At 44.0% G+C, this 15,771-nt stretch overlaps 1 protein-coding gene across 2 annotated transcripts in view; it reads right to left on the bottom strand.

Annotated features, from left to right (window-relative positions):
- Nucleotides 1-15,536, bottom strand: part of LAMA3 (laminin subunit alpha 3) — a 66,005-nt gene extending 50,469 nt beyond the window's left edge. For both annotated transcript variants that reach the window (XM_040984681.1, XM_040984682.1), the window contains exons 1-5: nucleotides 15,366-15,536; nucleotides 12,801-12,917; nucleotides 8,547-8,656; nucleotides 5,884-5,964; nucleotides 815-921 (exon numbers count right to left, since the gene is read on the bottom strand). In XM_040984681.1, coding sequence (XP_040840615.1) covers nucleotides 815-921; nucleotides 5,884-5,964; nucleotides 8,547-8,656; nucleotides 12,801-12,917; nucleotides 15,366-15,536 — 586 coding nt within the window. The remainder of the gene's footprint in view (nucleotides 1-814; nucleotides 922-5,883; nucleotides 5,965-8,546; nucleotides 8,657-12,800; nucleotides 12,918-15,365) is intronic.
- Nucleotides 15,537-15,771: the final 235 nt, after the last annotated feature.

The following is a 15,771-nucleotide window of genomic DNA, read 5'->3' as shown; positions in this document are numbered from 1 at the left end:
TGCCCTCTCACTTCCTTCTCATCTAGTTTTGCCACAGCCAAATTCCAAGTGTGAAAATTTCTGAAACATGATCCTTTTGTATATTGACTGTGTCCTTGAAGGCACTGGCTATCCTCCCTAACTTTGTGTCATTTGAAAACAGGGCAGGCATGCCATCTCTGGGCCTATCCAAGCCACCATTGTTGAACAACATGATGCCAAGGATGCAGTCCTTAGGCCCAAGAATAAATACACATTCTACTCTGGTATTTATCCATTCATGCTGAGTTACTTTGGAAATGATCAATCAATCATTGAGAATCCTCAGTGTTGGGGTCAATTCTTCATCTTGGCCAATAGCTGTAAGAGAAGCTAATCTAAGGGTACATATAATGTATCTTCTTGACAAATATGAATATTCTCCAAGAAGGATGAAGAGAGTCCTCCTTTTTGTTTTGAGCTACTCTTGGGGAGCCCATAATTATCTTTTTCCTTGGTGTTTAAAATCCAGTTACCTACCCATTTCCCAACACATGCATTGCCATAAGAAAGAGTACTTTGGCTTATTCAGATACACACATGCAGATAGATGAGCTAACAATAACATTATCATGTCAAAGGGAAATCAGTAAAAATCCCCAAAAGTAGGATCAACATGATTTTATCTATAATTAGTTTAAGAAATACTATTTAAAAAAAAATCCTCCTGGCTATAGTAAGTTATTCACCAAAATTGTGTCTTGTGTGTCCCAAACATTTGTATTTAGATTCTTCACCTGTTATTTTATACCAGTCTTTTAAATGCAGGCTAGCAAAGGTGTTGTGTTGGTCTTACCTCCAGTCACGGGGTCACAGCTGCCCAACTGGCCATTGCTGTTACAATTGCATGGTTGGCAGCTCCCTCCAAATTTTTGGGGATTCCCAAAATATCCTGGTGCACATCTGTACAAATATAGAAAGGAGAAGAAAAAAAACCTCCTTATTTATCCTGCTCAATTGCCTTGTCATTTTGCTCCCCGTTTGAACCAGGGTGGCCATGTGGGAGGAAGAATGACACTGACTTGTAAGAATAAAATGTGTCCTGATAGAGCTCCTGAACTTGAGAGGTCCAGTGTGAGTAAGAAGCAGGCAGGGACGGCTCCTCCCCTTTCCTCAAACACGCCTGGTGGTTAAGAAGCAGATGAGCAGAGCAAACTGCTCAAGGGAGCAAATGGTTTAACCAACACAGAACTCATGAATAGCTGAATTTTACTTAAGATTTCCGTACCTAAAGATATGACAGAAATATTGTTTCATTCAATGCTAATTTTCTTATAGAAAAGTTTGAAGTAAGGTTCATATAACTTCACAATTTTCATAAGACCTTTTTTTATCCTCTGTATTGTATCATTTCAAGACTCTATTAATTCTTAGTTACACAAGTTGTTGCAGTTGGGTAGGTGACGAACTGAACAACTGAGAGTGCTCACACCTGCTGCCGTTGACTTCCATGGTACTCCAAGGACTTCAGTGAGGAGAGCTCAATTCCTTACTTACGGGTTTGAACTCATGTTTCCTCAATTCTGTTTTCTTTTTTTTTTTAAAGATTTATTTTTATTATTTTTTCATTGGAAAGGCGGATATACAGAGAGGAGAGACAGAGAGGAAGATCTTCCGTCCGATGATTCACTCCCCAAGTGAGCGCAACGGACCATACTATGCCAATCCGAAGCCAGGAGCCTCTTCCGGGTCTCCCACGCAGGTGCAGGGTCCCAAAGCTTTGGGCTGTCCTCGACTGTTTTCCCAGGCCACAGGCAGGGAGCTGGAAGGGAAGCAGGGCTGCCGGGACCAGAACCGGCGCCCATGTGGGATCCCGGGCGTGCAAGGCGAGGACCTTTAACCACTTGTGCCACCGCGCCGGGCCCAATTCTGTTTTCTTAAAGCTAAAAAAAAAATGCATGCTAATGCTTCTGGAGTTGGGGTACTAATTTCCATTTAGCAAATATCTACTCTCCGTTCAATCATCTCAAGTTGTCATTAAATTAATGTGTAATATATTATTGTAAGCAGAACTGATAAAATCAAGGGAATACTGTATTTAACCTTTTTCCAAAATTTAAGCTTCAAATCAACTTTAATAAGTCTTGCCAACTAATACGATGCTCATGTGATACGGAGGGCATGGCTTTTGGCTCAGGAAGATCCGGGCTGGACACCGCCAGACTTAGGTAGTGCTGTGATATTGTGCTGTTTTCATAACCCTTGAATTTCAGCTTCTTCATCAGTTCTCCCCATGACATTATGAACTCCAAACAGATACTTTTTTTTTTACTGTTCTCCCTCACTTGCAGATAATTATTTGTTGAATGAATAAAAGCATGCATAATATTCTGATCAAAGGATATAAGATGGCACAGTACAAAAACTAGCATGTCTACACATATGAGACCTAATAAAATACACATCTTATAATTGGTATCATTGGGAATTATTACATTTTAGAAAATAGAAAGGAAGGGCTCAGGCTGATGGCTCAATTAGCTAATTCTCTTCTTGCAAGTGCTGGGATCCCAAATGGATGCCAGTTTGAGTCCCAGCTGCTCATTCAGTGTCCTGCTTGAGGCCTGGGAAAGCAGCAGAGGATGGCCCAAAGCCTTGGGAACCTATACCCATGTGGGAAACCCAGAAGGAACTCCTGACTTTTGGCTTTGGATTGGCTTAACTCTGGCCTTTGTGGTCATTTGGAAAGTAAACTGGTAGATGGAAGATTTCTCTCTCTCTTTTTCTGTAAATCTGCCTTTCCAATAAAAACACATCATTTTTAAAAAAGAAAAGAGTGGAAATAAAGCAAAAAAAAAAATGAGTTTTACCCAATTACTAAGATCACTAGGCTGAGATGGCTTGTCTAAGTCTGCTAAGTAGAGTGGTAATGTACTAAATATTAAACATTAAATATTAAACAAAATAAGCATTTGTATTCTTGAGGAGGAAATGGAGAGGGACCCGGAAAGGGAATGGGAGAAGGAAATGGAACCAGGAACCAAGATCTTGATCCACGGGTGGCAGGGGCATAAGAACTTCATCACCTGCTGCCTTTGCAGGTGCATCAGAAGCAGATGGATGAGAAGTACAGCAGTTGACACACTGCTACTCCAAGATGAAGCTTAAGCCACTGTGCCACACACTGGCTTCCAAACTGACATTCTTGAGAACACAGATCATTGGAACGTCTTTTCTGGGGTAGGCAGTCACTTTCTCCTCCTCAGCTACTAGAAACGTCAATTTTTCTGGGAGTCAATTTTGCAAAATGTGTTTAGAGCTTGAAAACTGCCTATCCTCCTCTGATCCCGGAGACCCACATCATAACTTGAGGGTTTAGGTACAAAAATATTTAGATACAAGTATTTAATTTAGATAATGCCTTCAATAGAGAACCGTTAAAGGATCTCAAAGGCCAAGAGTATGGAGTTAGGGAATGTCAGCATGACTCTAAATTTGGTCCAAGGATGCCTCCATACATGAGTTCTTACATGGTGGAATGCAACCTAGCTAACTAAATGTGTTCCAGGATGGAACAATTTTGGAACAAACAGCTGAGTGTCAGCCAATGACAGTAGCCGGATTTCAATCATAGGTGGCCAAGTACTCAGATGCTATTCAAATGGGACAAATCCCCAGCTGAAGTCAGTCGAGCTGTTTCTGCACCTTCCTTCTGTCTATCCATCAACATTGTCTTCCTGCACTATGGATGGGAGCCCTCCAAACTTCATAAAAGTTCTGAGGTCTGTCGAGTTGGTGAATTATTCTTTGTCCAGTTAAGCACTGTTAAATTTAATTAGTCTCAAATTCTTATTAAACATTTGTCACTATCATGATATTATTGAAACAGAAAGAGATTACTAACAAAGCATTAGATGAGAAAATTAAACAGAAAGCCAGACTGGAGTCTCCTTATTTTTTCCTTTTTCATTTAAGACCCTGCACATAGAATGAATCTGTAAGAATGCCCAGCAAGCTTTCAAGAATGGTTTTCTATAGGGAAAATGATGTACACAGGGCCAAATGGGAGCAGCTACAAGCACACAGAGCCCTGGAGGAGAGGCAGGTTTCGGTGTGGTCTTACATCGTTTTTATAACATAGATTGATTTTATGATACACTTAATTAAATTTTAAAATGGGTTGAAGATAGTCTAAAAATACTGTCCATTTATTACTTGCTATTTTTCCAAATACATCTATCTTCCCCATTAGACTGTGTCTTTTATATGTTTAGTGATGTTCAGCACTGTCTTGTGCAAAGTAGCTGATTAAGAGAATGTGCTCATCAGGGCTGAGGTCATGGCATTGTCAGTTAAGCCTCCACTTGTGGTGTCCACATTCCACTTAGACGCTGGTTTGAGTCCCAGCGCTTGACTTCTGATCCAGTTCCCTGCTAACATGCTTGGGAAAGCAGCAGAAGAAATTTCAACACCTTTGATCTAGTAGAGGCTCCTGGCTTCAGACTAGCCCAACTCTGGTCATTGTGGCTGTTAGGGAATGAAGCTGAAGATGGAAGATCTCCTTCTTTCTCTACTTCTGAAACTCTACTATTCAAATAAAAATAAATGTTTTTAAAAACGTGCTTTTAAAAACTAAGGCTTAACTCCCCAGCCCTTGAAAATCATTTTGGTTTTCCATTCTACTGTCTTTATTCTTTGGTTTCACAAATATTATTTTGCAATTATTATATGAACAGACAGCCATGGGCCATGGGTGCCATACCTTGGTTCCTTTTGGCCAATGAAGTAATGAATCAGGCTGAGAGAGACCACAGTAGGGTTAGTGAAGCAAGTTATTGAAAGGCGTTCAGAGGAGCAATGGGCCAGTAGAGAACACACACACAGCACACTTTCCTCCTGGTTTGGGCCTTGATCCCTAAAGTGGGGCATGTTAACTGGTAATGTGGCTTCAATGTTCATTGAGGTTTGGATTGACATTTGGGAATTGCATACCTTGACATCACTATGCACGTGGCTTCCCAGCATGTTTTGGGAATGCCCCGGGTGAGGGTGAGGCTGGAGCAAAACCACAATGTTAATTATATAATAATGATATAATGATCCTATAAAAATGTAGGGTTCTTCCAGTGTCAAGCTGGAGTTCATTGAGCATGTACAGTAGTTCTAAGTGTCTGGTCTGGTTGAGCTCCTGCTTTATTAGAATTCTTTAACTGTAATTTCAACTGTGAAGTGGTTGGTCTTGGGGGCACCCAGCACACAGCCTGGTTCCTGCCCCAACCACAGCATCCACCATGAGGATTTTAGGGTCTCTCCCCAGTCACGCATGGTCAACTGTCTACCTGATAATACAAGGCATCACAATTCATAAATGAACAGGATACAGATTATCCTGAAAATGTTCAAAATACACCATAGGGATGTGTGTAACAGTCTATTAAACTGCACATTTGTGTACAGGTACATCAGAGTGTATACACATGGAGAGTGGAGTATGCAGGAAGGAATCTACATAGGGCAGGAGTGTGTAGGAATGTCTGTGGGGGAAGGGAATGTAGGCAGGTGGGGTTAGAGATGCAGAGGACCAAGGAGGAAGTAGGAGGGGAAGGGGATGTGAAAATAGGAGAGGGGTGGCAGGTGGGTGTTGGGCAGTGCCCAGCGCTATGTATGATGTGTTCTTGTGGTGTGCCTCCCTCTCAGCTTTCAGACATATACAAAGCAAGAGAGAGCAGGAGGTTAATGATTTGCTAAGTGAGAAGTGTTGTATTTTTCCCAAGACACCATTTTCCAGCCCTGAGGATTACCAACAGCCCCACCTCTAGCTCTGCGTTACCACCCAGTGGAGCCCCAGCCATGCCCCGCCCACGCCCAGTGGCAGTGTGCATGTGTGTGTGTGTGTGTGTGTGTGTGTGTATAAGGCACACCCACCTTTCACATTGAACTCCTGTGTACCCAGGTTTGCAGGAACACCTCACGTTTCCCCCATTCACAACACAGCCGGTGGCAAAACTGAAAGGAAGACAGAAAGAGATCCCAGTCAAAACCAAACATCCATGAGCCTCTGCTCATTCGTTTCCAACACAAAGGCTGACTGGCAAACATGAAGGGAAAATTGAAAGCTACAGACTGGCTTCTTTTTGCGCCATGAAAATCTTGCCCATCGAGACTTGCAGAGATAATGAGGAATTATTTCAGCTGACACTGGGTAAATCGTGGTGAATAAGGACTCAAGGCATTCATTTCCTTTTGGGCTTAGAGAAAGGCATTCCTTCCTTTAAGTCAGCAAAACGTTTCACTGCGCAAGCGAAACGTTCCTTCCTTAAAGTCAGCAAACGTTTCACTGTGCTTTTCTGGGGAATAGCAAGGAGTAGGTAAAGCAAGTCAAGGCAAAAAAAAAAAAATCGAGTTCTGATTCTTTTTAAAAACTTGCCTCTGTGTATATTCAAACTGTTTTATAGCAGACACATAAATTCCCTTCTAGGAAGAAAAGCTGGTGGATGGGGTGCATGTGGGGTGTTGCCTGGGCCTACAGTGCCCAGAAGGAAGCTCAGGGCCGCTGGCTGGCCTGCCTTGATATTTCGGTGGGTACAATCATCGGCAACGTTCATATTTTTTCCAACCACATTATGGAATTTTGAGCCCTTTTATTTTAGCTCTAAACAAGAGATGGGAGCCTTTTATTTTATTCTGCCAAGGGCCATTGTGTTACATACAGCATCATTTGTGGGCTCTACAAAACGACCAGTTTAAAAATTAGCCTGCTATGAGACTTGCGCAATTTCAAGTCCCGCCTGTGGTTGCCTTGGCAGGGTCACATCAAATGACCTCATGGGCCTTACAGAGCCAGCCAGTAGGCTGGACATCCCCACCCCTGCTCCAAACTGACGCAGAGTGGAGAAGCATTTAAAAAAAAATCACTAAGAAGCTTGTTGCTTCGAGATGTATCTGTCATTGACCCTGACACTGTCACTGTGCTGAGGGATTATAATTCATCCTGGGAGGTCCTAGGAGATGGACGCAGACTTCCACATCGGGAAGTCAGCTAGAACTCAGCAGTCCACAGCTTGCTGTCACTACAAGGAGAACCCGAGGAGATTAGTGCTTTATTGATATGCCTGAACAACTACGCGGTCGTCCCCCTTCCTGGAAATCGACCTTGATGGTCACAGCATGCCTTGCAACCAAAAATGGAAAGCTTTTGCTGCTTTCTGCTCCCGCCAGCGCCGTTCCAACAAGTCTGGGCAAGCAGCAAGTGATAGATCCCTCCACAAATACAGCTGCAGGACTGGGCAGGCTCTGACGGATCAAACCCACAGAAAGCAAAGCAGGGTGAGCCATGCAGACGAGTGGCTGCGAAGGCTGTGCTGGGCAGTGACCTCTGGCCACAGGAGATGCAGCCAGGGTGACGCTGCGCTGACAACCATCTGCCTGTGTTGTACACACTCGTTTCTGAGCTTGTGTGCTACAGGGGACTTTGATCTGCTTCTGGAATCTCAGACCGACGCTTGCTTCACTTGGGGGTTGACTTTCTTGTCCTGGGCTTGAATCCCACAGTGAACACATGGCAATGAGCCAAAATAGAATGAGGTCCCAAAGTCCAGAGGGAGCCTGGGTTACCAAGAGAATAAAGGTAGCTTTCAATCTGAATGAGCCTGAAAGGAAAGCTCAGACTGTGTCACTCTGGGGCCTGGCAGTGTCCCCAAAGTTCCATCACCCTGAGGACAACACAAAAACAAAAACAAAAATCCAGATACTGTGCTGCACCTGCAAGCCCCAGGATCTGAGCCTGCGCTGCCTGTGGCTCTCTTTGGGGCTCTTTGCTTACACCTTGCTTCAGCCCCTTTCCTTCTCTGGGAACGCATGCTCCCAGGGGCTTTACTTTTCGCACTGTTTTGCTTGAGACCCACCCCCTGGTGAAGACAGAACGTTAGCTTGCTGCATCCCATTGTCCAGGTCCCTGGTAGCTTCCTCAACTGCCTTCCGTAGAGAAGCTTTTCATCCTATTTCAGAAAACACCCTCACTATCTGAAATCCTACGGACACATCTGTGTGCATCTTTGTTGAGCAGGACAACTCCCCAGTCTCTCTCTCCAACCAGTTCCAGGCGAGGCCCCATGGGATCAGAGGCTCTGCCGGAGAGAGGCTCTGCCATCTTATCGTCCCAGCAGGAAAGAAGGGCCAAAGCCTGGCGCGGTGGGCACTCAGAAAATAACAGCCTAACCACCAAGTGAACAGAAAGAGAAAGAGGCAAAAGAAAAGTGCCAGAGGACTATAACTTGCAGAGACTACTTCTGTTTTGTTGTCATCGTTGTATTTGTTAATTTTTAAAATACAACAGCTTCATTGAGCTAGAAGTCACATATCATATAACGCATCCATGTAAAGTATGCAACTCAGCAGCCTAGATTGGTCACAGAGTTGTACAACCTTGCCAGTCAGCTTTAGAACACATTTACCATTCCGAAAAGCAATCTCGACACCCATCAACAGTCCCCTTGCATCCCCACCAGAGTTTGTATTCACTCGCCCAGTCCCAGGCTACCACCAAACCACTTCCTATTTCTATATGTCATTTTCAGCATTGATAGTACCTGTTGGTGTGGGGACATGGGCAGACGTTACAGGCTCCGACGACCGCGTTCCCATAGTAACCCTCCTTGCAGCGCTCACAGTGGTCCCCCGCCGTGTTATGCTGACAGTTCTTGGGATGGATGAACAGGACAATTACTTGCAATCCAGGACGGGGATTGTTTCTGAGGTCATTGCAATGCTACCTACTTGATTATAACTCAAGCCCTCTAACTCTAAGCAGAAATGGTTGCCATCTAAAATACAAGTGTTGGGGATAGAAACATAGGTCTGAATGCCCTTTGTCAGTTATTCATGTGGTCTGAGACAGCAATACTGACCAGATTTAAATTCTACTCCAAGCTTTCACAGTTGTGGAACTGCACACATGGTCCTTCACTTCTCTGAGCTCTATCGTATTTTTTAATACATTGATTTTGCCGATGTCTGACTCAGGGACAATTGTAATTTTCTTAAATACACAGTTAGAAACATGCTCATTTTTCAAAAACGTTGGGAAGATTTTTAAAGGTATACCTGGTCCTTGGGAAGCACATTCTCTCCCTCTTCCCTTTAGAACTGTTTCTGTAAAAAGAAACTTCATTTTCCTTTAATTGCCTTAACATTGATACGCTGAAGAGCAATTAAAGTTTTTCAACCAATGGAATTTGTGAAAACAATAAAAGGCCACATTGTTTTTGAAGAAAGCACTCAATTTATGTCCCAAAGAAGCAAGAAATTAATTTTGCTTAGGCATTTATTTTATGTAAATCCAATGATCTTCCCATCAAGGTCTAATGGTAGCCGGAGAAGTGCTGAAATGACACAACTTTGTAACTGAGCATTCTATTGAGCCAAAACCTAGTGGTTTGTGTTGAAATAATCTATCAAGTGGAATTTTTACTCCAACAGTACCTGTTGGGGGCTTAAGAATAAAGAGCTAAACGCACAAAGCCATATAAAATAGAACCATTGCTGTGACCATTTGATCCCTTAGAGATACTGTGTGCTGATTTGATTAAATGACCTGAAAAGATTATAGTTTTCAAAATTTGTTGAGACATTTTACCCCTGTGTGTGGAAGTAGTACTTGAGCAGGAAACTTTAATGGGAGTGGATTTTAAAGCAGTGTCCGAAGCCAGGTGGGGAAATATCCATCACCAGGGGACTGGTTTATTGACAAGACGAAAGGTTACACTTCATTCATGAACATCACCCTTTTGTCTAGATTAAACAAATGTGTCCTTTGGGAACCATTCAGCAACAGAATTATAGAGGACACTAAGATGCTAAAATACAGTTTCATATTTTCTTCCTATGTAGAAAATCATAAGGGATTGGTACGTTAGAAAATGAGGAAGGTCTTTAAAATGGGATGTGGCTCACACATTCCCTCTTGGCCACCACCAGAAGGCTCAGCCCTGGCAGGAACGTTGTTCCCCCAGTTCTTGCCCTGTGGTTTATCTGTGTTCAGAGGAGTTGTGTCCAGGGCCTGGGAGACACTGCTCCTCCCTGTACCTCTCCTTGGCTCAGGTGCCCTGAATCTCTTGTAAGACATCTGCTCTTTCCAACTGATCATTAATATTTCCACTTTTCTCTTTAGAGGCAAATGACCATTTCAAAGAACATGCTTGCATGAATGCATTTGGGTCCTATGTCTGTGAGCTCTGAAGTTGGAAATGTGGAAGGAACAAGAATGGAAAGAAGTTACATTGCGGACATTCTGTACAACTGAAAACACTTGGAGCACCAACCTTCTTCAGGCAGGAGAGGAGAGGAGGCCAGAGCTGTGTTGTTTCTACCAGTCCCAAAGGAACATCTGAAAAATCCTTTGCTCTCAGTTAAGTGTGGCTAATAGCTACCCTGAAATCAAGTCCTGAACTTGAGGCATCTGCTTATAATGTTTCCTAATATTTTACTGTGAATGAATGAATGAATGCCACAGGAGCCCAAAAACACTCCCACAGCGTGTGTTCCCCTAGCTCCTTTTGACACCAGACACCCATGGGGCATGTATTTTTTGCCCAACTGTGCAAGATATCAGGAATGAAAGATAGATTGGTACCTTGATTCAGGAGCAGAGAAAATTTCAAACTTCATTTTAATGTAGTGTGGAAATTGTGGTGCTGTGGCAAAGCCGAGCCAGTGTACCAAGGGAGCAAAAGGAGGAGTTGCCCCAGTAAAGGCGCCCTGCAGGTGCTGCTGCCTGCTTGGAGAACAGGAGGAGAGGCAGGGAAAGGGGAAGGGACAGGAGGACAGAGAGGAAGACAAGGTTTTGGTGGTAGGAGTCAGAGACAATGGAAGGCAGAGGAATTGGGGGGAAGAGAGAAAACAGACCCTCAAAAAGGTGGTAAGGCAGGGACCTGGGATAAAAGAGAGTCTGCCACCTGTCGTTTGTATCTGGACAAACTGTGTTGCCTGCTGGCAAAGACCTTTCAAAGTTGATTCTTGAAATGACATGGATGCTTGCGCCTTTGTGAAGTCTTCAGTTTTACAAATTGATTTTACATCTTGATAAGTAGAGATGACTTTGCAGGGGAATTCATCTGAAACATCACTCAGTTTGCTCCTTCCTGTTTAAGAGCCAGGCTGCCTCCTTGGCTTTCATGCAATGGACATGCTGCTAAGCAGCATCACCACTTGGTCCTTCGCATTGAGTGTAGCGCAGGCTCTGCACACCTGTACACACCTGTGGGTGTGCACACTGCATAACCCTCACTAGACAGCACACTTCTGGAGAGGCTATGTTTGTGATGATTTTAGCCCTGGCACTTTAGCACAAGAGCACTCTAAGGATTTCCTGAATAAATGTTTTTTCTAGCGTCTGCATGGGAGACATAGCCACAAAAAAAGGGGGGACTAAGAAAGAAAACCTTGTGTGCCTCAAATCTGAGCTATGATGCTCACTATGTAAACAGACTTTCAGGAAATCTGCCCTTGTTCTTTGGTAGCTGTTATAAGTGGACTGGACTTCTAGCCATGGGTCAGTAGTAAGATAAACATTTTTCATTAAAGCATCTACCAGTGTTACATGTAACATATTTTCTTAACATAAACAGGGACATAGCGATATTTATCAGTTGAACAAAAAAATTTTTCTCCACATCCTTCATTCCTTTGGAGCTTACAAAGTTACAATCCAAGCAAATGCCCCATGCAGTGGCTCTTGGCAGCAGTTTCCTAGCCTGGCCTGTCCCTTCTTGTCCAGGAGGCATTCTCAGGCACATATGGCACTGCCTCAATAGAATCTCAGAGCTCCAATAACTGAAAGACGCTCTTGTGGCCTGACACAATGCACAGGAAATCCATACTGGAATGAAATATTTTCATAGGAACACCTCCTGCCCGGGGGCCTCTGCTCCTGGGGGTTCTGATGCTTGCAACCCTTGCCCTCATCACCAAGGATGGGACTCTAAGAGAGAGAGGCAAAGGAAATCGGATTTTTAAAAATTCTAATTCCACAGATGAAAGACAAAAAGTTCTTCAGAAATGGCTTTTATGGGAGAGAATTTTATAAATGAGTTTAAAAATAAGATAATTTTTTAGCAGTTAAGTTCTAGATATTAAGGACTGCCTGAAGCTTCAAGAGAAAAAAAAAAAACCCAAGAGTCAACACAGGGCACCGCAGCTGGGTTGTCATGTGAGGAAGGGGAGGAGGTAGAGCACTGCCTCTCCCTCCCCTGCCCACCCCTGCCCACCCCTGCCCTCTCCGCCTGCCTCCATCCTGCCTCTCCCCGCCCGCCCCTGCCCTCTCCGCCTGCCTCCATCCTGCCTCTCCCCGCCCGCCCCATTGACCTCTCTGTCATGGCAATGGTGGAAGGTTGCGTTTGACCCAGAGAATGGGAGCTAGACACCTTTCTCTGAACCTGCTTCTCTCTTGGCTGCTTTCCTGAGCTTTGTTCTTCTGACGTCGGGGAGACCCCTGCATGACCTCCTCCCACCACAATGGAATTGCAGCCCGGAGTAACGGCTCTGCTTTAGTCTATCCTGGCAAGTGTTCTGTCCCAAGCATCCACCTCTTAAAATCATCTAATAAGACAGGGGTTAGAAGCAAAGGTGTAATTGTTCAGTCTGGTAATCTTTTCCAGTGGTGCCTGTGAACGAAATGAAATGTAAAATACAGACTTCAGTCCAACAGCACTGAGCCTCCTACACATGCACGACCATTCAGAACTGGATGCGGGATATAACACTGATATCTTACGGCACTGAGTGGGGATGTAGGGACAACGGAAACACATGGCTTGCTCATAACATCAGAGCATCAATGTACTCACAATACATATTCCCGTGCCATCCTGGCATCGAGTTGAATGTCCGTTACAATTGCAGGGCACACACCGTGCAGGGTACAAGCCTCCTCTGTCATCCCGATAGTATCCTGAGCTACAGTCCTGTGTTCCAAACAAAGTGCTTAATTCAGTACAAAGCAAGGAAATAGTGACATCCAAAGCAGGTGACAATTCTGACTGTGAAGCAATTCATGTCTCTTCTGTCTTTCAGTATGTGTGTAGATTGCTAATCTCAAACTGACCAGGTCCACTTGCTTTTTGGCTGGGTTGTGTTTTGTCTCCATGCTACGGTAAGGAAATCAGACAGTGTGAGGTACAGACGAGGGGAGGGAATGAGGCTCTTTCTCTCCATGTCAGTTGTTATGGAAGTTGGTGGATGGGGTGGAACCCCGATGATGAGGGGCCCAGGACTTGGGGCGGGCAGACACTGAGATAATCCCCTCAAGCTCTCTTTAGGCAGCTGTTCCCTCCCCATTGTGGGCTTGGGCTGATGGGAAGAGTTGTCTAGGATGAAGAGGAGGAGTGAGAGGGATTTTATCTGGGTCTATGCAATAATGGTGCCATTGCTGGAATCACTTCCCTGGCACTCACCATTTTGTCGGTAATGGGAAGCCCTGGGAGAGGGGAGGTGCTTGAATGTTCCAGAATGTTTTTCCAGAATTGAACCCAGAGACCCAGCCTGAGGGAGTGTGGGGGCTTTGCCTTTTGTTCTGGTTCATAGCTCCTTGACTGTTTCTATTTCAAATATTTTGTTTGCTTCCAGTCTAGTAATATAAATTATTAAACTCTTTTGTATGAAAAGAAGTACTTTTTTAAATGAGCTGGTACCCTTTCAAAATGTATCTCTAACAAAAAGGAAAATGCAGTGGTTCTTATCCCAGCCACCAGAAATTATTCAAATCTCTGTCCTGAATGAGAATTCTAGACATGGCCTCTGTTTTGGCAGGGTTCATTGGTGCATAAGTTAGAATCAGACATTGTTCTTACATCTTTCACTGAGTTGCCTGATGGCCTATCATTAAAGCATCAGGAAAAATTAATATTTTAAGACACAAGCTAGTCTTTTCCAATCCTTTTTAAATACATATGTCTGTAAGACTCTGAAATGGTAGTGAAAGGAAATCTTGAACAATCCATTCTCACTCCTTCCCAATCACAAAGGTCTCTCCCCAGCCAGGTGAAGAGGAAAAGAGGGGAGGTGTGCTTTAGCTGCTCCCCTAGAGGACCCTCCACCCCCTACCAAGAGCATCTCCCACCATTACCAACATAAACTGGTCATGAACAAGATCTTAATTTCCAATTCAACATTCCTTTAATCTATTAGGAGCCTTGTGTAGGCAAAAGAACACATCCTGAAAAAAATTAGATTACCTACGTGTTATATGAATAGGCTTGCCCTGGAAGAACCAAAATATGAAAGGAATGTTCTTTCACTGAAAGCATGACTATTAGATGCATCTGAATGGGATCCAGCCACGGGTGGTGTGATCGCACCCACAAATAATGATCTCCACCAATATGGGGGAACGACCTTAATAAAGATCATCAAACAAAGATAACATTCCCGGCTTGCAAAAACAATCACACCTGGCAGAGAACAAACGACTGCAGCAAAATCCGGTGAGTTTATGACAAGGTGCCTGAGTAAAAGTCTTCATTCAACATGTTTTGGGAAAGAACAGTCTATCCTGAATACAATGAAGTCATTCATCTTAATTTGCTTCTGAATAGAAGTAGAAAAAATACTTTCAAGAGTTCTGTATCACATGACTTGCAAAGTATTGGCCAGTTACCTAAATACATTTTCTCACTTCTATAAAGCAATAAACTCCTATTTCACAAACAATTCAGATCGTGAATTTAGATTGTGAATGCATCTATCCCTGTATCAGATTTCAGTAAAGGGATTTTGTAATCAGTGAAGTTTGCTTAAAGTGATACTTTTTTCAAGTTCACTTTCCCAAGTAAGCTTTTTGAGTACTAATGGTAGAAAATCAAGTTCCTTTCTGATTTCCAGGGCTGTTCAAACTTCAGTAGGATCTGTTTTGTTCAATGTATCCAAAAGTATCCATGTAACCTAACCCCAAAGGTTTAAAGACAGCAGAATTTTTACATGGCTCATGCCTGGCAAACTAAAGCCTGTCTTTTAGGTGTTGGGCAAACTTTTCCTGAAACAAGCTTTTATCGTTTTTCTCATTTTATTTTGTGGGTAAATGTTCTTCCTACCAGAATTTGGGGACCCGCCGGCACTAAGCTCTTCAATCCTAAGGTTAGTGTCTAAGAGGGGGGCAAAGTTTCCTAGCAAGTGAACATTCCCACCAGCATTGATGCTATTCCAGGTGGGCTGTTGTTTATGGGGCTTGTGGTTAACAGTTCTGGAGAGCAATCTGTCAGGTCCTGTAATAAACACTGCCAGTCAACGCTGCCCCAGGGAAGCCGTCGGCCCCTCCCCCAGCCCACCTATGTATTTATTCATCTCTAGAACTTAAAATGTCACAAAGCTAGGGACTCGGTCCCCATCTCGAAGTAAAAACTTAAAAAGGTTGTTACCTGGCTGGGTCTAAACTCCGCAAAGCTTACTTGTAGTTGACTTTGACCAGGAGGCTGAAGAAGCTGTGCCCTTTGTTGCTGTGAATTGTATCCCAGACACTGCGCCAAGGTTGCCCCAAAGATCCAGAGCCTCACGAAGCTCCAGGCTGACCGCCTCACTGCAGGGGGCATCCTGGCGCCTCTCGCCGCCATCCAGCCAGCTGCACAGAAACCTCTGCCTCTTCCTCTTATACCTGCCCTTCCTGCTTAGCGCTCAAGCCTGCCTGACTCAGGGAAGGAAGGCTGTCTGCGGCGAGGGGCCCCACCTTTAAACTTCACACATGAGTCAGCCCGTGCCAGAGTGCTGCTAACAGTCGCGCAGGTAAGCGCGCCGCTCTGTAATTCCTAGGAGGTGGGGCAGGCAGCA

Source organism: Ochotona curzoniae, unplaced genomic scaffold, assembly GCF_017591425.1.
Source record: "Ochotona curzoniae isolate NIBS_2020 unplaced genomic scaffold, NIBS_Ocur_1.0 contig_43, whole genome shotgun sequence".
Taxonomy (NCBI): Eukaryota; Metazoa; Chordata; class Mammalia; order Lagomorpha; family Ochotonidae; genus Ochotona; species Ochotona curzoniae.
Note: the sequence above shows the minus strand (reverse complement) of the source record. Positions and strands in the feature narration are given on the sequence as shown.